General features: G+C 37.7%; 2 protein-coding genes and 1 long non-coding RNA gene across 9 annotated transcripts in view; 2 read left to right on the top strand and 1 right to left on the bottom strand.

The window, feature by feature from the left end:
* LOC137204484 (uncharacterized) overlaps positions 1-23,209 on the top strand; it is a 34,871-nt gene extending 11,662 nt beyond the window's left edge. Inside the window, exons 2-3 of the long non-coding RNA XR_010933648.1 lie at positions 18,119-18,241; positions 20,964-23,209. This is a non-coding gene — a long non-coding RNA (uncharacterized lncRNA). The remainder of the gene's footprint in view (positions 1-18,118; positions 18,242-20,963) is intronic.
* PEX3 (peroxisomal biogenesis factor 3) overlaps positions 1-23,562 on the bottom strand; it is a 37,119-nt gene extending 13,557 nt beyond the window's left edge. Inside the window, exons 1-8 of one of the 2 annotated variants that reach the window (XM_067701907.1) lie at positions 23,273-23,562; positions 15,040-15,171; positions 10,363-10,444; positions 3,923-3,966; positions 2,547-2,671; positions 2,173-2,239; positions 2,011-2,065; positions 1,313-1,481 (exon numbers count right to left, since the gene is read on the bottom strand). In XM_067701907.1, coding sequence (XP_067558008.1) covers positions 1,313-1,481; positions 2,011-2,065; positions 2,173-2,239; positions 2,547-2,671; positions 3,923-3,966; positions 10,363-10,444; positions 15,040-15,171; positions 23,273-23,330 — 732 coding nt within the window. In that variant the 5' untranslated portion in view covers positions 23,331-23,562. Of the gene's footprint in view, positions 1-1,312; positions 1,482-2,010; positions 2,066-2,172; positions 2,240-2,546; positions 2,672-3,922; positions 3,967-10,362; positions 10,445-15,039; positions 15,172-23,257 lie in introns of both variants that reach the window. The other variant, XM_067701906.1, reaches the window with a different exon arrangement.
* An 89-nt stretch (positions 23,563-23,651) lies between these two features.
* The window catches only part of ADAT2 (adenosine deaminase tRNA specific 2), a 107,689-nt gene continuing 105,386 nt past the window's right edge, over positions 23,652-25,954 (top strand). For 5 of the 6 annotated variants that reach the window (XR_010933645.1, XR_010933644.1, XR_010933647.1 and 2 more), the window contains exon 1: positions 23,652-23,834. Coding sequence is in view for 2 of the 6 variants with exons in the window: in XM_067701912.1 (XP_067558013.1) it covers positions 23,739-23,834 (96 nt within the window). In the remaining 4 variants the exon portion in view is untranslated. The remainder of the gene's footprint in view (positions 23,835-25,954) is intronic. The other variant, XM_067701911.1, reaches the window with a different exon arrangement.

Here is a 25,954-nt window from a genome sequence, read left to right on the forward strand (position 1 = left end):
AGAGGCCAGGGATTTTTTTTCTGTGATTGTTAAAGACTTTTTATCAGGATATGTATGTGTCTTTTCTCATCAATCTAGTTTAGTCTAAGGCTCTGTGTGTCCTTTCAATCTGAAGTTGCAGGTTTAAATTTAATTCAGGTAAGATTTGGTCTATCATCCCTCTCTTCATCCGTTCTTTTGAATCATTTTCTTTTTTAATTCCACTGTTGAATTTTAAAATTTGGAAATTGCTTTATCATTCCAGAAAGCTTTTTAAATACTATTATTGCATCTCCTTGAGATTCTAATTTGTAAGTAAGTTTTCTCCTGTTTCTTTCATTAATTCTGTCAGGTCTGTTCTGCTAGTTCTATTTAGCCTCCATCCTGCAGTTCACAGGGTTTCCTCACATGGTTTGCTTATTTTTTTGGCCTATTCATGAATGCAGGGTCTCTCAGTACCCACAAACATCTATCTCTGGGGTTTCTGGGCAAGGGGGAAACCGGCAGGCAATGAAAAACATGGCAGTCTTTGTTCTAACAGGACCTTTACGCTGAGGTATGGCATAGGGGCCTCTCTGGTCTAAGACTTCTCCAATTGTTAAGTGAGAGATATTCTTCTCTCAACGGCAAAGAATGGATGCAATCCACTTAGGTATAAAATTTTTTAAAAATGAGGTCTATAACATGTACTCTTTGGCATTTTTATTATTCTTAACCAATGAATAACTTAAATCACAACTGGCTGGGACACACCAGTGTATAGCAACACCATAGCTGATAAATGTTAGATTAGGCCTTCTTTGTTTCTCAACTGGATGACTCCTTCAGTCCATTCAGATACTGCCATCATTGATTCATCTTAAAAAGCAAATGTGATTGTGGTACTGGCTTGATTAGAATTTGAAATGGAAGTTCAGACTCTTTATCTTGGCACACAAAGCTCTTTAGGATCTTGCCCCAACTACCAGCTTTATCTTCTGTTACCTGACCTCATACAGAAATGCTCTAGCCAAAGGAACTGAATTTGTCTCCTGTGTTCCCCAGGTGTAATTAATACATCTTATTCATTTTATATCCCAATCATACTAGTGTCTGTCACATAACTAATATGCAATAAAATTCTGCTGAATATCTAAAGTTTTTTCTAACTAGAAGTCAGTTCCATTTACAGTTTGTTTTCTAAATTAATGAGGTTTTATTTAAATTACTGAAATACATGTCTTTCAATCACTTACCTTTCAAGAGACTCAGAAATCTAAATTTTAAGAGATAGTGAAAAAAACCTTAAAAAAAAAGAGTAATTCGTTTGGTTAAATGGTTATGAATGAAGCACCTGAACTGCTAATGGAGTTTCTTCATCTGGCATCATATAATGGCACAATAAAGATCTGGATCCATCGTTATTAATCCAAGAAGAAGATTTATGTTGCTCAACGAGATCTCTGATTTCTTTTAGTTTTTGCTCCAAGTCCAAAAGGGACAAAGAATGTTTAAGAGAAACACTAGAAACAGAGAAAAGGGAATTGAGATAAATTGAAACTATACAACACATCCTATACACACTCTTACCCTAACAGGTTACTACCTGAGATCCTGTTTCAACCAGTCAAACCTGAAACTGCTGACTGTGAAATCACTAGAGTAGATTAAGAAATCAGCTACCCGTTAAGGACCAAGAAAAATCTTGTTGCAGATTTCACAAGAAAATTCCCACTGTATGAACGGGAGTTAAAAGCCTCAGACACAGATTTTTAAAAGCAGGTTTTTTATCTCATGACCCAAATATCTCTGGTTTGTTTGGAAATCAATCAATAAACAATGAAACATTAAATCTTTTCCCTTAGTATGAAAAGGTTGATACTGATGAAGAAAATGGATTCCACAATGTAACACCGCAGGGCTGTGTCCATATTAGGTTAAGAGTTTCGCAGACCACCATTTGTCAAATCACTAGCTTCATTAGAACAATTCGAATTTTTCTTTTGTTCATCAGAATCAGTAAGTCAGAAAAGCCAAAGCAAAATGCCTTACCTTCCTAAAATCTTCTGCACAGCTTGTTTAATGACAGTGATCAATTCTGTCAGGCCTATTAAAGCAAAAACAAACATAAAAGCGTTGTTGACTTTTTCAATTCCTCAATACTACGAATGAATGAATCAGAACTAGTTTACAGGTCACGAATAAGAATCTTACCATCTCCAAGGAGGTGTTGAATACTTGATAAATATTGCTGTTGGACATCTGGGGGGGCAAGAACTGTCTGTATAAAACAGAAATAAGGTACCCAATATTATTAGTAAATAATAATATTTTCATTATAACTTGAGCTGAGATTCTTTAGGACCTGGAACAACAGGAAAAATACTATTCTTTAACATAACAAAAAGCCTAGCTTCAAAATATGAAGAATAATAATGCTAAAAGTTTATAATCACATGAAATATAAAGATACTTATTCTATATGAATTATCATTCTATATGAATTATTTACCAAATAAATAATATTTGGTTAAATTTTGAACCTCTTGAAAGAAAGGGCAATATCTACTGAAGTCTATTAAACTTACGGTGCCATTTTTGCCAACTGCTGCATTATCCAGGTAAATATATCCACCAATTATGTTTAACTGGACTCGCAAAAGAACCACCAGCATGCAAGTACTGTACACAGCTACGATACTTCTTGTGAAACCTTTACAGAGAAAAGAAAACCACTTGGTACTAATTATTAAAATATAAACAAATGTGTAAAATCACAAACCATTCCTACAGTTATTTTTTCATAAGATGACTTTAAAAATACATTTGTAATTGTTTCAAGTACAAAAATATATCAATTCAAAACATTTCATAGTTTATCTGCTTAAAAAATGTTTATCATAAATTAGGAATGATCTCTTAATTGAAACAATAACCAAAAAAAACAATAACGGATATATTCAGTGAAGGGTTATATATTATTAGCTTAGAAAGGAAAAAAAGAAAGGACTGGGAAGCATTAAGTGTTGCAGCCTCAGAACTCAGAGCTGTCCAGGGAGCTAGTCCTGAGCAAGAGAAGAGGGCTGAGCATGGAAGAGCTCCAGCCGTCAATGGCAGGTAAAAGAGGATAAAGGATAAGCCCGTTAAAGGGCTGGAGGAAGGTACACAAAGACAGGGAAACACCCAGAGACCCGGCTAGGACAGCGTGTTCAAAACAGGGGAGAGAGAAAGGTGTTGACTCTTGTGGAGGGGTCTAGTAGGATGAAAATGTCCAGTGGATTTAGCAACACAGAAGTTACTACTGATGCTTGAGACCTCTGCTTGGGTGGAGATACACGACTGGAAACCAGGCTCTAGTATGTCAAAGAGTGAGTAGGAGTGAAGAAGGAAAGACAGGGAATGTAGAAATCTTTTGTATTATACAATGGATGTGAGAAAGTACAATAGCTGAAAGGAAATACAGGGTAGTACAGAAGTTTAGTTCATTTTCAAATAGGCAAAGTTTAAGCATGATTCAGTTGATAAGGATTAGTTGAATGGATAGGAAAACACAGGAATAACTGACAGTATGAAGTTCTGAGACATGAAGATACATCTCTTCTAGGGCAGCTTTCTGCTACAAATTTTTATCGCTAATCAAAGTCTGCATACAATATCAAAGTAAAGTTACTATCTGGGTTGGAGTAAAAACTTCCTTCAAAGTATATATTGTAGATATCAGTACCTAATATGCATATATGTAGTCTAGGACAGGTTTACATATTATCATAACAATACCACCACCACCGCTAATATTTATTGAGTAGTTTCTATGACCATTGATCTACTTGCTTTATGAGAATTATTTAATCTGAAAAAAACTCTATGAGGTAGGTAAAGAAGAGTTACCCACATAATAGAGTACAAAAATTTCCCATTAAAAATATTTTAAGGCTGTGCTGTTGCACAGAATACGCAGGCTTACTTATTATCTTCAGATCCTCCCATATGTCTAGCTTGTTTGAAGGCCTAAAGAAAAATATCAGAAAATAATAATATAGGTAATCTAACAGTAAACTTTGAACTTTACAGCTCTATACTTAATTATATTTTATCACAGGATAACTGCAGAAAACAAAGCCCATAAAATATAGTAAAAACAACTGTAATTTCAGTAACTGATAATAACAACCATTTTCATAGTATCCTGGTGTATATCCTTCCAGTCTTTCTCCTCCTTCTGAGCATATGCATATTATAAAATCATACAGGAAAAGCAGGAATATTTATTTCTTTCCCTTATTTACTGTTTTATAAATAATGCAGTAGGTTCTATAACTCTTCAAAGGTAAGTAATGAAGTATTTTTTGTTTACAAGTATCATTACAAACACATGCATTTAAATGTGTGTTTGATGTGTTTCTACCCACTGTAGCTATTATCCTTACTGATGTTCAAACTGCCCATCTTTAACTATTGTGGGACTATTCAGGTTAGTTCCGAAGTCCTTTTGACACGACCCCTTTTAGTCTTTGACAACTTCCTTGCTCTCTGACATAAAAAGCTGTTCTGGGTTCATCTTGTTCAATTCTTGCTGCAAACCTGAAATCATCCATTTCTCTGAGAGTCCTGGTTCCTAGTAGTGGAAAATGGTAGTCTGAGACTTAATCCTTTGATTAAGGATGTTCATTGCTACTGGGTAGGTCATTATTTCTAAGCCTTTTCAGTAGACTAAGCTAGTAAATATCAATATATGTATGTATTTATTTATTTATATGAACATATATTCAAAGAGATAAAATACATCATGAATTCATATTGATACTTCTAATTCAAAATTAGGACCACTGGGTTTTTTAACAATCTCATTGTTCTTACATCTGTATTTCTTTTTGCTCACACTAGAAATCAGTGAAACTAACATAATTACTAATTTGCTTCATCCCTCACTCTATGAACAACAGTCTCAGAATAGCAATAGCAACAGTGAAAAGAGTTTAAGTTTTTTTTTTCAATTCTGTATGCTCTAAGAGTATATATCCCACTAAAAACACACAGCCAAATTTCTATTTTTTTAATTAATTAATTAATTAATTTATGGCTGTGTTGGGTCTTTCTGTGCGAAGGCTTTCTCTAGTTGCGGCAAGTGGGGGCCACTCCTCATCGCGGTGCGCAGGCCTCTCACTATGGAGGCGTCTCTCGTTGCAGAGCACAGGCTCCAGACGCGCAGGCTCAGTAATTGTGGCTCACGGGGCTAGCTGCTCCGCGGCATGTGGGATCTTCCCAGACCAGGGCTCGAACCCGTGTCCCCTGCATTGGCAGGCAGATTCTCAACCACTGCGCCACCAGGGAAGCCCTCAAATTTCTATTTTAAAGTCACTTGGCATAGCTTCTCTTTCTGTGATTACAACACCAACTAGATACGCATTTGGGTTAATTTCATTTATTTTACTATTACTTTTTAAACATTGCTTTTTAAACACTAAACATAGTTTTATAAATATGTAAAATATTTATATGGTTCCAAACTCAAATTTATACAACACAGTATATTCAAAGAAGTCCATTCTTACCCACCTTTATTCTTTTTCTTCTTCGTAGGTAACTATTAAAAAAATATACTTTAACTTCCCATTGTTTTCCTTTATATAGGCAAATATGTATATATATTCATATCTGCCCCCTTAGATAAATGGTGGCATTCTATACACATTTTCCTTTATCTTTTAAAAAAATATAACAATATATCCTGGGGATCATTCTATAATAGTATAGAGATAGTAGCCATCGTTGTTTTTTTTTTTTTTTTAAAAACCATGGCATAGGGCTTCCCTGGTGGCGCAGTGGTTGAGAGTCCGCCTGCCGATGCTGGGGACACGGGTTCGTGCCCCGGTCTGGGAGGATCCCACATGCCGCAGAGCGGCTGGGCCCGTGAGCCATGGCCGCTGAGCCTGCGCTTCCGGAGCCTGTGCTCCGCAACGGGAGAGGCCACAACAGTGAGAGGCCCGCGTACCACAAAAAAAAAAAAAACCATGGCATAGTACTCCACTCACTGTGTGTGTATACTATGTGGATGAAGTTCAGGGCTTTTCAAATCACCTTTGTGGTAGGACCAGGTATTTTTCTTATTTCTAATCTGTCACAGATGAACAGTTTGGTAAAATAAAATAAAAATGAATTACTAGAAAAGTCAAATTAAAAAACCACAAAGATACAAAAAATACAATCCCATATTCTTTATAATTATAATCAGACAATGAGTTACCATTACAATTGTGGGATATTACTAGCTTCTTATCTTTCTTTGGCACTGGAGAGACTGTAGAGTTTCAGGTGTCCCTTTCCTAGATGGCACAAGTGTGGTAGATATATGGAGAAAATCCTACCAGGCCCTGAGGCAACCTTACGCTACTGTTCAGGCCTTGTGGCAGAACACCATATTTTAGTCCCATATTAAACTGGGAATCAACCACAATTCAAGGGTTAGGTATTTTAATGCAAGTAAATCACTTCTTTTGAATGTTATCTAAGATAAATTTCAAAGTGATTCTTATAGAAATTCTAAATGAAACAAGATAAGAAAACAGTGGTTCCAAAATTTTAACACAGGAAGTGCTCAACAGCAGCAGGCTGTGGAAGGGCAAACTAGGGTGTCTGTCTGGAAACTGTACTTACTGGGCATGATTTTGGTGGGACAGGACCGAATTATAGCCATGCAGGACATTTCTTCATGTTGACATTCACCACTATCAGACTTAAAAGTAGATTTAATTGAGTTATGAGACCTAATGTACAGCACGGTGAATACAGTTGATAATGATGCTTTCGTATACTTGAAATTTCCTGAGAATAGATGTTAAGTGTTCTCACCACACACCAAAAAAATGGTAACTACATGAGGTGATGGATATGTTAATTAGCTTGACTGTGGTAATCACTTTTAATATATACATTTACAAAAAATGAAAAAAAAAAAATTCACCTTATCTGTTTTAAAGATTCTGATTCCAGACCTATGTAGAACAGAGGAAAGTACTTTCTAGGCCAAGATTCCTTTCAAATGATTTGTCTGATGGAAACCAACTTCAAGTTAAATACAATCAGACTCTTTAATATTACCAAAATATGTTTAAGAATTAAACTAATCCTTTCAAAGTGTTCTACCTGTCTTGTGATGAAGGATGTTTAAGATCCTTTGCCATTGAAACTACACTGCCATTATCAATCATCAATAAGAATGCCAAATATTAAAGGCAGTGTTGTTTATTTGCTACTATAAAACTGATAAAATAAGACTATCAAACCTTTCATTTATTTCTGATTAGTTATTATCACAATTAGTTCAAGGAGAAAATTAACTTGCTTGACAGGCTTATATGGGGCCGGAGTTGATTGAAAACCAATACAAAAGCAGTCATAAGATTGGAGGCCTTACTTTAATCACACTTTGTAAGGGCTCAAGCGTCTCTTTATGCAAATACTTCTCAAATGGACATTCTCCCCTCCCCCAGCCCCCAAACTGCAAATAGTAATTTCAAATCAAAAGAAAGGAAAGAAAAAATAACACAGAGATGTTTAAAGAGGAAACAGGCAATGAGGAGAACTGTTGTGCATCTTACCCTTCCAAGAATTTAAAAAATTCTCCTGTGTTATAAAGAGAAGAGGGCTCACGCCTTTTCTTTAAAGCTATCCAGGATTACCCATCATTAATCCCTTTGCTCTCTAGCCTCCCACATTTTCTCCCACATTTTGCTTTTACTTTTTACCACAGACTAACCATAGTATGTCTTGAATTATGACAATTTATTTCATCTAATTCCTCCTTTGGATGACAAAGTCTTAGAGAGAAAGAGACCTTATCTTAATTATCTTAAATCCTCCAAAACACAGGGAATGTAGGGCCTTACGGGAAACAGGGTTACCAAGAAAGAATCCCACTTATGTTTAATGTGTGTGTTTCTGTGTTGCTTTTATAAAAGTGTATTCACTTATTTCATTTGTCTTGCCTTCTCAGTAAGACTAAAACTTAAGGCAGTTAAAATTTATTTTTCTATATGTTTCTTCTTTATATAATCACATGAACTAATTTATAAACCAAACCTTACATCCATAAGTAGTAGTAAAAGTGTGTCAGCCTCTAAGAATCATGAAACTAAGGAAAAAATTCTTATCACTAGCATTATACTTTAATCAGATTAAAAAACCTGATCAGTTGGTTGAATGAGGGAATATCTAGGTTATGCCTTTTTTAAAGTAGTTTTCTTTAGGGACTGTCATCATGTTGTTGAAGTGCAGAGTTGTAACTTTGCGTGGATTATGGACAGTCAATAATATGTATTTAAAAGCTGCACTATTGCAAAACGGGTGTATTATCCAGGTACTCATACATTTTTCTTTTACTGTTACTTGATTTTTATTTATTTTTTTAAAATCTATTTTTATTGTTGGCTGCGTTGGGTCTTAGCTGCAGCATGTGGAATCTTTTGTTGCAGTGCGTGGGCTCTTTGTTGTGGCGTGTGTGTGGGCTTTCTCTCTAGTTGTGGCGCGCAGTCTCAGTAGTTGTGGTGTGCAGGCTCAGTAGTTGCGACGCGCAGGCTTAGTTGCCCCATGGCGTGTGGGATCTTAGCTCGCTGACCAGGGATTGAACCTGCATCCCCTGTGTTGGAAGACGGATTCTTAACCACTGGACCACCAGGGAAGTCCCTGTTACTTGATTTTTAAACTTTGTTTTAGCCACTTAAAAACTGTTACGACACAATTTGCTTCAAATCCATTCCAAGTTGTATATTTGTTTTCTAATAAAAAAATTACAATTTATACCCCCATCCAAAAAAAGCACACAAACCAACTGTATATAAATTCACTGTTATTTTGGGAGGTATTGTCTGACCACAGAAAATGTCTTCAAAGAAATTTTCCAGCTTGCTGCGTAACCTGCCTGAGCACTAAATTCCTATCTGCAAAATGGAGTTAATAATATCTGCCTCAGAAGCAACCTAAGTGTCCATAGACAGATGAATGGATAAAGGAGATGTGGCACATATATACAATGGAATATTACTCAGCCATAAAAAGAAACGAAATTGGGTCATTTGTAGTGAGGTGGATGGACCTAGAGTCTGTCATACAGAGTGAAGTAAGTCAGAAAGAGAAAAACAAATACTGTATGCTAACACATATATATGGAATTTAAAGAAAAAAATGGTTATGAAGAACATAGGGGCAGGACAGGAATAAAGATGCAGACGCAGAGAATGGACTTGAGGACACGGGGAGGAGGAAGGGTAAGCTGGGACGAAGTGAGAGAGTGGCATGGACATATATACACTACCAAATGTAAAATAGATAGCTAGTGGGAAGCTGCCGCATAGCACAGGGAGATCGGCTCGGTGCTTTGTGACCACCTAGAGGGGTGGGATAGGGAGGGTGGGAGGGAGACGCAAGAGGGAGGAGATATGGGGATATATGTATATGTATAGCTGATTCACTTTGTTATAAAGCAGAAACTAACACACCATTGTAAAGCAATTATACTCCAATAAAGATGTTAAAAAAAAAATCTGCCTCACAAGGATACTGTGGAAATTAAATGGGAGTAATGTATCTAGCACTGGGCCTGGCACAAAGAGACACCCCAGAAAGAGCACTTTCTTTCCCCTGACTACTGGAGGATGATTACAAGGAAAATGAATATCTTTCCATAAGGCCACAATGAATAAAATATATTTAGTGAAACCATTCCCCTCCACCCCCCTTCTTGTTCATTAAAAGAAGCCATTTCCTTCTGGAAGTCTTCTCAAACTAACACAGCATCACACTAAATTACAATACTCCAATACACACTACTCTCCACATACAAGGTCCTATGTATGAAAGTGCTTTGTACACAGTACACTGTCATGGTAAGATAAATTATCATTATCATATGTTCATGTTATATTTGTACTTCATTTTGTTAATGATATAAAATGTCAGTTCATATGCTTTAGTTATTTAAAATGTATGTTCACATGCTTTAGCTAGTACGCTGTAAACTCTTTAAGAATATTAAAGAGTTAATATTTAATATTTAACATTACTGTCGCTTCACAACATCTGGTTCAGGAACACATTCCCTAAGTACTCCATAATTAAATTTCTGAAAAAGTGTCAGAGTGACAGAAGATCTCTTCATATGAAAACCAGAATACATACAAATATTGTCACCCTAAATACTCTGCACACCAAGGTAGAACATAAATAAATGGACAAAATATTAATTAAATGATATCGTAAGTAAATATTTTTTTCTAAATGAGCTTATTTATTATAAGCTCTAAATAGAAAGAAAAATAAGAAAACAAAGACTTTTGAAAAGTATTTCAGTTACATTCTATAAATTTTCAGTGCAATGTATACATGAGAATGGCTGTAACTTGCATTTACCTGTTTTTTAGCAGAGCTGTAAGGCTCTCAGAATTGAGTTGCTGCATTAAGGCCTCTCTCAGTGTTGGAAGCATGGACAGCACTATAATACAAACAGAAAATTAAAAAGGTCACAAGTGATAGGACTGCCTTCACTGAGAAATGCACATTGTTTTAGGCTATATGACAGGACTAGCAACTATCAAGGGTTGGTAAGGAAGGTCAGGGCTTTCAAATTATTATTAAGAATAAAAACCAGTTACATACTAATAAATCATTTATCTGCTCATGTGAAGCAAAATTATGCATATACATGTGATGATCATAGTGATGCAAACAAGTACACGTAGAAGAAAGAATGGGAAGAATTATTACCAAATGTTAACAGTGTTGGTCTTTGGGCTACAGACTATGGATAATTCTTTTTTTTTTTTCCAGATCTTTTACAATAAATGTTTATTTCTGATTCAATAAAATGATCTTTTGTCTTTAGCTATACTTCTTGCTTCACATTTTATTTCTAATTTTAGAAAACATTTATTTCTTAACTACTACAAAGCAACAGGCATTTGTTACGACCTAGACAAAAGTGCATCAGGCTAGGGATTAAGAGCTGCCGAGTTGTAGTTTTGGTTTTGACAATGGCTATTGTTCGAATACCAACATGAAGATACAATAAGATATAATACTCTATGGAAAAAAAGACTGCATGTAATTTACGGGAGTTATTTATTTATGGCTCTATGCATGGTATAAGAAATGTTGGTGAAATGTACATACATAAATTTAAAAACTACTAAAGAAGTAGTGACAACAAAATGAAAAAATATCAAGAGATTACAAATGCTATATTCTAAAAGGGAAAACTTTAGTGTATGATTTTTACTTCTTGACAAGGCAAGATATTAATGACAAGATCCATGTTATTATTTTTCAATAGAAAATTCAGCTTTTAACCTACTCTAAACATTTATTTCAGTGCTGCATTGTGTAGCTTCAGCACATTTCCTCAAGATACATGATTAAATCACCTAAGTTGTTTAGACCACTAACTAAAGTAGCAGCTCAGTCAATGTAAAACGTGGTTTCTCTCTTAGTGTCCGTGGTATATATATCTAGCCTAAACACGGTATTTTATCTTACCAAGAGAAAGCAACACTAGAGTCCTAAATTCAGAAAAAGTAGTAGGGAACTTTAAAGATTATGTGGTATGACAACATGATTTAAGAGGAATCTCTTCAATAATTCTCCTGAGAGATAAGAGCTTCTGACTTTCCACTTCAGCATACTCAATCAAAGACAAGGCTATTCTTCTCTTCTAGCCATCTGTACTAACACTGAACAAATATGTTTCTGTATTGAGTTGAATACAGCTTTCATGTCTTGCTTTAGCCACCTGGTCTCCATGATAAACACCCCCAGTCCAACCACAAATCACAGGACAACCCTTCACCAGCCTTGAATCTGTGTGACCCTGAGCAAATTATTTAACTTCTCTGTGCCTCAGTTTCCTCATCTGTAAACTGGGGATGACAGTGGATCTACCTTACAAGACTGTTGTAAGGATTAAGGATAAAAGGCATTAGAACAGTGCTTCTTTACACATGGAAATGCTCAGCAAGTGTTAGCTCTTTTTATTATTATCCTTACTTGGCTTCTTCTGACACATGCCAGTTTGTATCTTCTTAACATGTGACAGGCAGAAATGGACCTCTGCTCTGACTACCACAGAGCATGTTGTAACTACCTTTGAGCTGAACCACAGACTTTATTACTTCAGTCTAAGATTAAATTAGTATTTCCAGAAGTCACATCATACTCTGGTTCATAACAAGCTTATGTTCAACTAGAATTCCCAATCTTTCCTCATACCTCCTGTTTTTAAGCAAGCTTGGATAATTCTGTATCAGTACAATTGACTTTTAATGCAGAACAATTCTTTTATCCCAGTCTAGCACTTAAACGGGACTAGACTATTTTGCATCCCAAAACTTCATTTGTGGTGTCAGTTATGCATCCAAGCGTTGTGTCATGTGTAAATTTAATAAGCACTTCTCCCAAATCTTTAGTAAAATCATGAAGATGGTAGAGACAATGGGCAGGGCACAGAAGCATTCCATTAGATACTATCTTTCAAGTTGGGGCCAACTTCTTGGGTTAAAAAACTGATTATATTTACCTAAAAGTACTAAATTTTTCTAGTATGTCCATTACATCTTATTCAAAAGAATAGAAATTTAATTATATGATTTGTAACCCCATTATCAATACATATCAGAAAGCTAATCTGGAAATCTTTTCAGTGAACCTATACTTTGGCTCTTAGTGGGCACCATATTTTAGTTCTAACTGCCTGTATCAGCTATGCATTCATCTGAGGGGTGTGATGGTCATGGAAATGTGCCGCTCGCATCTTCTGCTGGGAGAAGCATAATTAGCTGTCAGCTCCAGCTGCCACCCCTCTGGATCTACACCGCTCTCAGCCAATGACAGTGCTTGGTGGGGATACTAAAGCAGGCCCGATCCTGAGGGACTCCTCTACCAGGGAACTTAGGCTTGAGGACTCCCGACTGGTCTGCCAAAACTTTCTTAAAACCGTGCTGCACTCAGAGACTCTTCTTACCTAACCTTCCTTCCTCTGCCCATTCTATTCACAACTATCAGACCTGTATGGTGGTCTAAAGGCTTTCCTTGCTTACTTCTCCTCCCTCCTCTTTATTCTGCATGGGTGTTCCCCCCAGTCAGTCTCCTGCACATCTAATCCCATCTTAGCTGTGCTTCCCAGAGCACCTAAACTGACACAAGGGTCCATGTCAAACTAAGATGTATTTTGAGATCCCAGAAGTCAGCATTTTTCATTTTTTGAAAATTTGAATAATAACTGGAAATGAACTGTTCTTAAACTAGTGGTTAACAGTGGGGAGAGGGAAGGGGCAGGGGCAGTACAGGGGTAGGAAAAAAAAAGGATTATTTTGGGATTATATGAAATCATGTATGTGAAACTTTTGAAAACTGTAAAGCACTAAATAATTTTTCATTCAATTAAACAAAAAGAAAAGAAAAAAAAGAAATGGACTGCTCTTATTCTTTAAAAATTCATTAAAATGTCCTTGGTAGTACCACTACATTGAATGCTAAATATTGATTTAAAGAATTGTGTAATTTTTAAAAAGTTATGTTACTGAGTATTTATTATGTACCAAGCACTTTATATGAATTACTGCATTCTCATAAAACATTTATGAAGTGGGTTTTATGATGATCATTTTATAGAGGAAAGAACTAGATTTAGATTTGCCCAAAGACACACAGATATTACAAGGCAAAACTAGGAACGGAACCAGATCTGCCTCACCCTTGAGCCTGTGCTCTTACTTACTGTACCTTATCTGAGTTGCCATTTTACACAGCATTTATGATTAATTTTTGCTTTATAGATTGAAGTATTATTATTTCAAACATTAAAAATCATGGGACTTCCCTGGCAGTCCAGTGGTTAAGACTCTGCGCTCCCAATGCAGGGGGCACGTGTTCAATCCCAGGTAGGGGAACTAAGATCCCGCATGCCGCATGGCACAGACAAAAAAAAAAAAAAAAAAAAAAAAAATCATACTCCAGCTGAAATGCAATGTGTCTCTTAACCTTCTTAATCCCAGCCTCTTTATCAAATGAGACTGAACTAAAAACAAAGTTCTTCCAACCTTGAAAAAATATTCTACTTTTAAAATTGAACAAAGAGAACCTACCTTTATAAATTTTTTTCTAAATTAATTGTTCTTGAAAGAAATGGTAGAAAAGCATTAAGCTTCAAACAATAACAAAGAAAAACAAGTTTGACATGGATTTGAGAACTCATTCTTCAAGGAGTTATGCCAATTATAACGTAACACCTTGTTTTCTTCAAATATGGGCAGCTGATTTTGTTATAGCATCCTCCCAGTAGGTTTCTAGCTCTGGAGATTAAATTATTACCACTGATTAACACTGAGTGTATACTATTGTGTTAGACTTACAGGTCTCTAGGTGCCTTGTTAATGTAAGAAATTCTTTACTATGACATACATGGCCCAATGGCATCAGGCCCACTCCTGCAGCCCTGTCTCCTATCACTCTTCTTCCATTGCTCATGCTACTCTAACTACACAGCCTTTTTCGCTATTTCTCAAATATGCCAAGCTTGTTCCCACCACAAGCATTTTGTATGGCTCCCTCCATTGTATCATTTAATTTCTCCTCAAATGTCACTTCCTTAAAGAGGTCTGACTCCTGGTTGCCCCACCTTAAAGAGCACCCCACCCCTCACACAGCTCATTCTCTTGTAAGCAGTCATCACTGCCTAAAGTCATTTATCTGTTGTTTATCATCTTCTTCTCTCACTAGTGAATAAACTCTGAAGGTCAGGTTTTTGTTTTTTCACAAAATTGACCAAATTGTTCACCTTCTGTTTCCCCAGTGCTGAGTACTGTTGAGTATTTGCTGAATGAATAAATAAAATGAATGAACAAGCATCTATGTTGCATATTAATTTACATTGATTTTCCAAATCCACATTAAACGATGTATTTCAGTTAAATCATGTAAATACTTGCTAGATTTAGCATTTTTGCCTTTTCCTCTAACTTTGGTCCTGGAGGTATGCAAATTAATATAAATCATCAAGCAACTTTATACATGTATAAATAGTTCTCTTTGTCTTACCTGTCATATTGCAAGTCCTCTGGTTACTTTCAAAATGATATTGTCGTCGTGCTTGGGCAATGTATTCTGCAGCCTCCCTTTCTTGTATTTCTCTGATTTTCTTCTGTCCATATTTCCCCAGGATATATATTCCTAAAATTATTTTTTAAAACAAGTTAGTATATCAATGCAGTTAATTAGAGTATTAAAAATTCTAAACAGTATTTTTAACCCACTTTATCCAAATATGAGGCTTATATTAGTGAAAAGCTAAAAATTACAACTTTTAAGAACCTAAATTAAAGAACTGTATAAGAATTGCAACCTGAAGAGAAGGAAAAGGAGACTGGCATTTTAAAAGCCAATGATAGATGGGTACATAAAGACTAGGTCTAAAGAAACAGAAAGGAATTAAATCTACAAAGTAAGGCAATGCCTTTAATAGTGAACTGGAGATATTCTAAATGTCCAGCAAAAGGGAACTGTTTAAATACATTATGGTCTAGCCATACAATGGACTCTTACGTAGCTATTAAAAACTACATTGCTAAATAGTTAATGACTTAAGGAAACATCCATGTTATAGTGTTAGAGGATAAAATAAGATCCTAGAAGTTTTGCTTTTTAATGTAAATAAACATATATGACAACAGATGGATTTTAATTTCTTACATATATTAAACAATGATCATTGCTAAATAGTGGGATAGCAGGTGATTTTTTTCCTTCTTCTTGCTTCTCTATGGTTTACACATTTTCTTCAACCAAAATATAATACTTTTTAAAAATATAAGAAAAAATTTAAAAGGAAGAATAAAAGGAAGGTACGTTGTCAAGCAGACATCTAAAACTAGAAACTTAAGTGAAAAAGGGAAGGTGAAAAGGGTACAAAAATTCCTAAATTATGACACTATGATATAAAAATATAGGTGGGGTCTTACAGCCTGTAATTTACTTTAACACATTTCAGTATAGACAGTATAATATAAAATGTGCACATTTTGGTCATACCTTATAGGCATTCAGTTGTCCTGACTGGGAATGTTAACACTCCAGCGTGGTTAGTTAGCATTTGATCAAAAGCCATAGTTCAAGGTTTAAGCATTTCAACTAACCTAGCAAAATGAATATCAGAAATGGCTTTTCACAGATTAAATGACTGGTGTTTAAGATACTGGGTTAGCTGAGACATTTTAGTAATATTCATTTGAACAAGAATATACGAGAAAGTCCTTAACCCTTAGGAATGGCTTAGTCTCGGATCCTCAGCTGCTAGTTCGAAGGATTCTTAGTCAAGAGGGTTAACCACATGGCCAGCAGAATCCTACATCTAGAATACTGTTGCATTTGCTTTGGGTAAATCGTTTATGCATGGTGCTGTTGTAGCACAAAGAAAGGACAATGGGATTTCAATGAGCTTATAGAACAAGTTATGATACTGTTTTATCTATCCTTGATAATAGATGTTTTAATGTGAGCCAGAATTTGTTTCATGATAACCTGGCAACAAGGCTGTAGGAGAATAACTAATCCTCACCTACCTCCAACTGTCTGTAGCCTCCAATATAACAAGAAAGAACATAAGAATTGTACATGACCGAAATAACTGGATTTGGTCTGTTTGTCACAGGTGGGAAGGAGGAAGCCCACTAAGAACTGCAAAGCAAACACGTATCCTGAATTATTTTCACTAATGTAAGCAATACAGATGAACTGATAACATGTTATATGTCTTAAAAAGACATTGAAAGAGTATGTGCTACAAATAATTAGAAATAAAGTGTGACTGCTGTTAGGTCTAGATGCAAAAAATGTATTACAATCTCCTTAAAGAATAAATAAAAATTCATATAAATGTCTTCAGAGCTACCTTTCTTGTAATTCATCCTCAATAAACTGAAGACAGCGCCATAATACTAACAGAATGAAGCAACTGACTTATGTTTCACGAAGTAACCCTTTGACAGGCAACTCTTAGATAATAACTACTTCTAAATGAATTGCTTCTATTTTATTTGCACAACAGATGGCTAAAAGTTATGTGTAAAATGATTATTATTTCTCAAATAATAATAATAGCGTAAAATGAAATGCTGCAATGACACCCCTTGTATAGTTAAGAATTTTCTGGAATAATAGTAGATTTGATTGGTCTATGTGTTTTCCTGGGGAGAACGTCCACTGCTTTCATTAGATTTTCAACGGTGTCTGACAAAAACACTTTAGGAACTACAGTTGACCTCTGAACGACTCCAGGGTTAGGGGTGCAGAACACTCCCTCCAGAAGTGGAAAATCTGCTTGTAACTTTACAGTGGGCTCAATTCATAGTTCTGTGCCCTTGGATTCAACCGAGGATCTGTTGTGCTGCAGTATTTACTGAAAAAAGTCTGCATATAAGTGGCCTTGCACAGTCCAAATCTGAGTTGTTCAAAGGTCAAATGTATTGTGTAAGTGGCCCTGTGCAGTTCAAACCTGTTTTGTTCAAGGGTCAACTAACTGTACTGTGTTTAATTTGGTAAATGTAGTATATTCTTACTAAAGCTAAAAGATAAATTATTATGGGTTGAAGAGTATCCTAGCCCAAATTAACATGTTGAAGCTCTAGTACTTCAGAAAGTGACATTTGGAGATAGGGTCTTTGCAGAGATAATCAAGTTAAAAGGAGGTCACTAAGGTGGGCCTAATCCAGTACGACTGGTGTTCTTATAAGAACGGGAAATTTGGACATAGACATGTGTACAGGAAAGATGATGTAAAGACACAGGGAGGAGAAAGCTATCTACAAGCCAAGGAGAAGGGCCTGGAACAGATCCTCTCTTAAAGCCCTGAGACGGAACAAATCCTGCCAACACATTGATCTTGGATTTCTGGCCTCCAAAATTGAGAGACAATACATTTCTGTTGCTTAAGCAACTCAGTTTGTGGTACTTCGTTATGGCAGCCCTAGCAAACTGATACAAGGCATTAGGCTAAAATCCCATAATCCATTATTTTCCTCGAGTTAGCACTGAAGTAAATTCCTATACAAGGACTAATTTACCCAGGCTCTCATTTGCAAAATTCATAAATTCTGATTTTGTCTGATTTGTTTCCCTACAGAAGTAAGAATGAAGGCAGAGAATTCATTACCTAAAATGTGGAGTTCAGGATACACCTGACTTGCTGCCTGAAGTTTGGCCCAGAAGAGAGTACATACTGATGGCTGTGGCACCAACTAGGCAGGTAACTTTAAGCAAGTCTTTCCTCTCTCTGGGTCTAAATTTCTTCATAAAATGAAAGGCTGGGATTATATGAGCTTTAAGTTTTCTTCTTTAGCTATGACTTTATTTATGAATAATGAAAACATTCACTAAATATCTCAAAGAATAAATGTAAAATGTTTTGACGTTTCCTTTCAGAACACTGCTGGTAAAGCAAAATATCTTCTAGCCTTCCCATATTACGAATTTGGTTTTCTAAAACCATCACTTAGTGCCTTAATGGATGAAAATCCTTCAGTATAACTATTTTACTAGGTTAATAATGCCAATAAGGGTTTGAAAATAATCTATTAACTTCACTCCCATACAAAAGACCACCAAACCCTTCTATTCTGATTCTATTTCAGAAATATTTTCTAAACTTTGCCACTTTAGTCCACTTCTCTACCACTGTCTTCATTCAGACCCAGATTACTAATGCTCTCGAACAGGTTTAACAGCTTCCTAACTCTCCCTTGTTTCTGGTCTCACACCTTTCCAATCCATCTTTTATATGCAAAGTGATTTTCTAAAACTTGAATCTGACTGTACTACTGCCATATTTAGAATTCTTCAACACCCTGCCATCATTTCTTAATGTACAGTCCCTGTTCCACTTACATCAGAATTACTGATGGGGTACTTGTTAAAAATGTAGCCTTGGGGCTCTCCTGGTGGCGCAGTGGTTGAGAGTCCACCTGCCGACGCAGGGGACGCGGGTTCGTGCCCCGGTCCGGGAAGATCCCACATGCCGCCGAGCGGCTGGGCCTGTGAGCCATGGCCGCTGAGCCTGCGCGTCCGGAGCCTGCGCGTCCGGAGCCTGTGCTCCGCAACGGGAGAGGCCACAACAGTGAGAGGCCCGCGTACCGCAAAAAAAAAAAAAGTAGCCTTTAAGGAAGTTCCTTGAAAACATCCCCAAATGTTTTGTCTTATATGATGCTGTACCCCCAATATATAATATTGGTACACAATTGGAGCTCAATAAATATTTGTTGAATGAATTAAAGAATTAATGAACTGCACTCTGGACCTAAAGAATCAGAATCTCGGAGAAAGAATTCTATATTTTCATTAAGTCCCTTCAGTGATTTTTATCCATACTAAAGTCTGAGAAGCTCCAAATTCTGTAGAATGGCACAATAAGGAAGGCCCTTCACAATCTGCACTATAGCTACTTCTCCAAATTTATCTTTTGCCACTCCCCATTTATTCCTTGCACTTAGCCATAGTGAAATACACTTTGATTCACCCAAAACAAGGTCTCTGAATCTGCTGAGCAACCCCTTTACCTGTTGTGCCCCCTTCTACTTTGCTAGCTGTAACTCCAGCGGATTCTTTTTAAAATAAATAAATAATTAATTAATTTTGGGCTGCGTTGGGTCTTCGCTGCTGCACACGGGCTTTCTCTAGTTGTGTCAAGTGGGGGCTACTCTTCATTGTGGTGCGTGGGCTTCTCATTGCGGTGGTTTCTCTTGTTGCGGAGCACGGGCTCTTAGGCACGCGGGCTTCAGTAGTTGTGGCTTGTGGGCTTAGTTGCTCCATGGCATGTGTGATCTTCCCAGACTACGGATCGAACCTGTGTCCCCTACATTGGCAGGCAGATTCTTAACCACTGCACCACTAGGGAAGTCCCTCCAGTGGATTCTTAAGGGAGGCTTGCTGAACACCTCCATTATTCTCTCTCTCTATGCTCCCACAGAACCCTGCTCTATTATGGTACTCTAATACTATCACTGTACTACTTTTGTTTATTTCCATTTCTGCTTTCTGGACTGCACTATGAGTTCCTCAAGGTCAAGAATTGTATCTTATTCCTGTGTATCACCAGAGCCCAATATGGAGAGAGTAGGCCCTCTAATTCAAATGTTTGTTGAATGAATGAAAAACCAAAGAGACCAAACATTAAAGTTTTTTCCCCACCACTGAATGGCCAAGATTCTTGAGCATGCAAGTTGATATCTTACCTAGTTTGCAAATCTGTCAAAATGTGCTACTTCTTCCATGAAGCGCTTTCCTAATTATTTCCAACTGCACAGGCTATCTGCCAGTTTGATATATACAGCATTTTTCAGGTCTTATTGTTTTGTATTTTAATTATTTGTATGCTTCTTGCTGTGGTTTGAATGTTTGTGTCTCCCCTAAATTCATCTGTTGAAATTCTAATGCCCTATGTGATGGTATTAGGAGGTGGGAGTCTTTGGGAGGCGCTTAGGGCATGACGGTGGGGCTGTCAAGAATGAGATTAGTGTTTTGTTTCTTGGTCTTTTTTTTTGCGGTACGCAGGCCTCTCACCGTTGTGGCCTCTCCCGCTGCGGAGCAGAGGCTCCGGACGCGCAGGCTCAGCGGCCATGGCTCACGGGCCCAGCCGCTCCGTGGCATGTGGGATCTTCCCGGACCGGGGCACGAACCCGCGTCCCCTGCACTGGCAGGCGGACTCTCAACCACTGCGCCACCAGGGAAGCCCGAGATTAGTGTTCTTATCAAAGGGCCTTCACAGAGATCCCTAGCCCCTTCTGCCATGTGAGACTACAAGAAGTCTGCAACCCCGAAGCGGACCTTCACCTAACCATGCTTGTACCCTGACCTTAGATTTCCAGACTCCAGAACTGGGAGAAATAAATTTCTGTTGTTTATAAGCCACCCAGTCTGTGGTATTTGTTATAGCAGCCTGCACAAACTAAGTCATTTGTTTTCATTCCTTTTAGACCATAAAGTCCATGAAGACAAGAGTGGTGTACTGTGGAAAGAGAATGTGCTTCGGGATCTAACACACCTGGGTTTGAGTTCTAGCTTCCCTGTTACTAACTCTGGGAACCTCAACAAGTTTTTAAATTCTTAGCACTCTGGTTCCCACATTTTTGAATGGGGATAACAATAACTATCCTGTCATCATCCCCACTGAACAGAAGAGCTTAATACAGGGCCCATTGGGCAGCCACAAAATGGTAGCTATTACTATTAAAAATCTCTGTAAATCTTGTATTTCCAATCATATTACCTTCAACACTACAGGCACTGGATAAATATTTCTTAAAATTGATTAACTGATATGTACCATGTTATAGGACCTTTCCCTTGAAGCAGAAAGACTATGAGGCTCAAACAAATGCCAATCACGGTCATCTCCTCTTTTTTCTTTTTAGACTGACATCCATTCTTGTTATAAAACACTAGGATTATTTTCTTTTTCTGTTCCTCTGAACCTCTTCCCCCCTTTCTCATTCCTCTTAATCTCTAACTATAAAGCTCTCAATAGATTTTTGAAAAAAATCTATAACTTTCTTTTTTGAATTTTATTTATTTTTTTATACAGCAGGTTCTTATTAGTTATCCATTTTATACATATTAGTGTATATATGTCAATCCCAATCTCCCAATTCATCACACCTATAACTGTCTCTTAAGTGTACTCTTTGGCTTCCCCTATGATTATATCTAATCTACCATTAGGTTGTTCCATAAATCTGACGGGGTATGCTATTTTTTCTGAGATAGCTAAAGAGATACTATTTTCTTTCCTTCAGTAGAGGCAAAAATATTTTATTTATACTTCTTCCATCACACATAAATCATTAGTTTCTACAAATAAAGTGGACTCAGTAGTCTTTGTGTAATTTAAATATACATTAGATATCAGTGCATGAAGATATTAGAAAATACATTTTATCTATAAAGAATTTTTCAAAGAATGCCATTAAAATTTACATATAATCGAGGGTTTCCCTGGTGGCGCAGTGGTTGAGAGTCCGAGATCCCACATGACGCGGAGCGGCTGGGCCCGTGAGCCATGGCCGCTGAGCCGGCGTGTCCAGAGCCTGTGCTCCGCAACGGGAGAGGTCACAACAGTGAGAAGGCCGCGTACCGCAAAAAAAAAAAAAAAAAAAAAAAAAAAAAAAAAAAAAATTTACATATAATCATTATTGATCTGTGGTAGACCTCAGAGAGGAGAAAAACATTCTCCTTGCCTCATTAACAAGAAGCCTGTTGCAAATTTTCAAGAATCAACAGAGCTGAATTATTGATGCTAAGAGTATTGCTAATTTCAAATTGTTTTGGGGCAATAGAATATAATCAATAGTAAGAGAAAAACAACCAAATTCTCTGGGAAACTTCTCTTGTTTTTAACTATTTCTGTAACCAAAGCATGTAGTCAGTGATAATACTTCTCAAAAAACTCAAATGCTAAAAATTTCCTCTTAACAGTCCTACATTTCCTTCTCCTGTATCACACAAGACCTTTTATTCTCTCCTTTAGACCCCTGCATGATTGTCTTATGAGGAAAAAGGCTCCCAAGATTGCTGTCTAATCTGTTTCTAAATCTCCTCTCAGCCTGTGCAACTCAGTTATGTGAGCTAGGTGGGAATTCATCCCAATCTTGAAGATCCTGAGAAGATTGCACAACTTCCCGAAAGCACTTTCTTATTGCATAATTTACTACATAGTTTGTATTCTAAAACAGCAGAAACAGAGCTAAAATATTGATTTGTATTTCTTTGTCTAGCATATACCTTCCCGTCCTTCAGTACAATTGTGCTGTTTTCAAAAATTCAATTTAACTTTAAACAAGAACTCGAAGTGCACGCTTTAGTTAACTTCCCTCGAATATTATGAAACTTCTGCGAACGGTGAATGCCAAAGTACTGGAAGTACCAAACAGAAACGAAGAACCTCACAGTAAAACGATAGAAGAGAAGTAAAAAAATATGTCTGTAAGAGAACGGTACCTTGAAACAGAAAAAAAAAAAAAAAAAATGTGGTGGGTTCTCCCAAGGTGGGTGAGTAAAAGGCGAGAAACAGAGTAAGCGGCAGTATCAGGGCAAAGGGCACAAATTTCACAACTGCAGAGATGTAAAGAACCCTGGAGGTTTGTCACCCGGTTCCCCGTCCCATGGTTGAACGAATCCTGGGCCATGATCCCTCCACCTCTATTTTAGAAGGCAGACATCTCTCTCCCACCCCCTCCTCCCTATGCCCCTTTCCAAGAACGCTGTCACCCACCTCCGAGGACCGTACCCAGGAAGATGCATTTCTTTTTGTGACGTTTCAGAAAATTCCACGTAGATCTCAGCATCTTCAGGCCCTGGGAGTGCGGGCTGCCTAAAGGGAAGGAGGAATGGTTCACCAGGAAAACGTTTCTTCGTCGCCTGGCACGGACTACCCGGCTGGACCGCCGTCGTCCCACTCGTTGCTCTCCAAAAACCACGAACGCGACTTTCCGCAGAGACTGTCACCGGAGCGGGAAGGGGGCGGAGACTGTAGCTGAGCAGCTGCGGTTTCTGTTGCTGCTGGCGCGCCGCCGCCGCCGCCGCCGCCGCCGCCGCTCACTAGCCTGAGGCGCCGTGGTCCGTCTAGAATTCGCTCCCGAGTGCCTCACAGTTCGATTCCCCCGGAAACGACAGCCCGCCCCCACCGCGTTCCGTTGCCAGCGCTCCTCCGCCGCCGCGGCCTCCGGCACTGAGCGAGGCTGCCCCGGTGCAGTATGGAGGCGAAGGTAGGGTCCACGCAGATTACGGGCGGCGCGTGCTCTGTGTTGGCGGAGGAGACCGAAAAGTGGATGGAACAGGCGATGCAAATGGTGAGGGGGCGGGACGTGGATGTATAGGGTGGGAATTTTCTCTGGCTTATCCTGACCGAAGCGTTCGAGTAAACGTCCCCGGGGGTGCTTTCTGGTCTCAGTAATCTCGATGGCGCTCGCATTCTCTGGGTAAACAGCTGGCTTTACTGTCCTGAAATGTTCTTTAGCCCATTCTCACAGTGGTTCTGAGGAAAGGAAGAGACGAAATACAGAAATTATTTCTTTTTCACTTGTTTGAAGTATGCGCCAAACATCCCTATTCGGGGGCTGCTGGCACAGGCGTGCTGCGTCCCCTTGTTTCCTGTGGACATTCGCAAATCCTCGAAGTCACATTATTTTGTATTTATGACCTCTTGACTCTATCTAGTAGAAGGAAGGAAGCTGAGGATGTTTCCGGTAGAGAGCAGGATAAAAACAAGTACCTGAACAGCCAGATTCTCATTCATCTATCCATCCATCCATCCATCCATCCTTTCACTTCCCTCACTCCTTTCAAGACTCCTGATTAAGGAGGGCTCTAATAAGATTTGTGTATAATCCAAGCTTTACCCATACTTACGTGTCCCATCGAACTCTTTAATAGGGATAAAAGTCTATTTGGCATATATGTATATATATATAAATCATGCACACACACATATATGCATATGTTCATTTAAACTTGTTCCTCATACTCTTTTGAAAGTCACTCACAGTAAAAAAAAAAATCTATTTTGTATTACATTCCAGTAAACACACACAGATAAAATTGAAACAAAAGTTTTACAGAACAGTACTTAATCTTCCCATGTACAGTTTTTCTGGTATTTCTCTTTCATTGCATTTTGGAAAAAAAAAAATGCTGGTCATCACCCCTGATTTGATTTCATGACCCACTTTTTAAGCCCACTTCAAAATTTATTTCCCCCATTAAACTTACAGGATGCATAACTTTCTGTCTGATAACTTTAATGTTCACATGTACCTTTAAATAATTAATTTGTTATTTGTAATATGGAGTTGTCTGTCCTGAACTCCTTTTATGTTACTAAATTCTCCAAGCTGGAGACAAGGAGTTTTCATGTGATATCAAAAATCTCACTCTCCTTACCCCAAATCATTTCAATAATATCATATGCCTGGCGGTGCCTTTTTTTTTTTTTCTGGCCGCGCTGCGTGGCGTGTGGGATCTTAGTTCCCCCACCAGCGATCAAACCCGTGCCCACTGCAGTGGGAGCGCAGAGTCTTAAGCACTGGATGGCCAGGGAAGTCCCTGGGCAGCATCTTTATAAGTAGTGAGGATGATAATAAATGCACATGAAGGCTAAAATATCTCAGATTAAGCTGCATTTATATCTTTCTATGGGCGAGAGACCTGGAGGCCAGGGAATGCTGGAATACTGGGAATTCGTGGTCTCTTCCATTTATTTTCATTTGCTTCAGGAACTCTCCTCACAGTATTTATGTGGAGCTTGTGTAGATGAAATTTTGAGAGTTGCTCTCATAGAGGACTCAATAGTGGTTCCATAAACAGCTAAGTTTAATCAGTCATTGAGCTTTTCCACTTTGTGTATCAGAAATGTGTTTTCTTTCTGTCCTTTCATATCTTTGTACTATTCTCTAGTCTTCCGGACTAAACATTTGAGTCTTTTTACTACCTTTTGGTATGACCTTGGGCAAGTCACTTTATCCCCCTAGGGTATTGCTTCCTACTCTATAAAATGGGGTGGTTGAACTCCAAGTAATTTCTAAGCCCTCTCTGGCCTTGACATTTTTGTCTTTTAATTAGATTATAAACACCTAGGGGTGTGATTACCTAGTTTATCGACACAGGGTCAAGGAAGTCCTTAGTTTGCACTTATTTTTTTGGTTTTGGCCAATAGTATATGTTTCTTCCAGGACTTAAAAAAGGGAAAAAAGGGCTTGTCATAAACCTTGGGCTTTGTCCAACCATTCCCTCCCCACGAAAGAAACTTCAAATCTTAAACTAATTCAAAGAATTGTTGAAGTAATTGAAGGTGTATTATGTACTTCTGAGAAGAATTTATGATTAGGCCAGAAGCACAGCTAGTACCAAATCTGGAGGCAGCAAGTTAATCTCTGATTAATGTGTTCTGAGGAACTTGAAAGTGAAATGTCCA

Source organism: Pseudorca crassidens, chromosome 13 (genome assembly GCF_039906515.1).
Source record: "Pseudorca crassidens isolate mPseCra1 chromosome 13, mPseCra1.hap1, whole genome shotgun sequence".
NCBI classification, from domain to species: Eukaryota; Metazoa; Chordata; class Mammalia; order Artiodactyla; family Delphinidae; genus Pseudorca; species Pseudorca crassidens.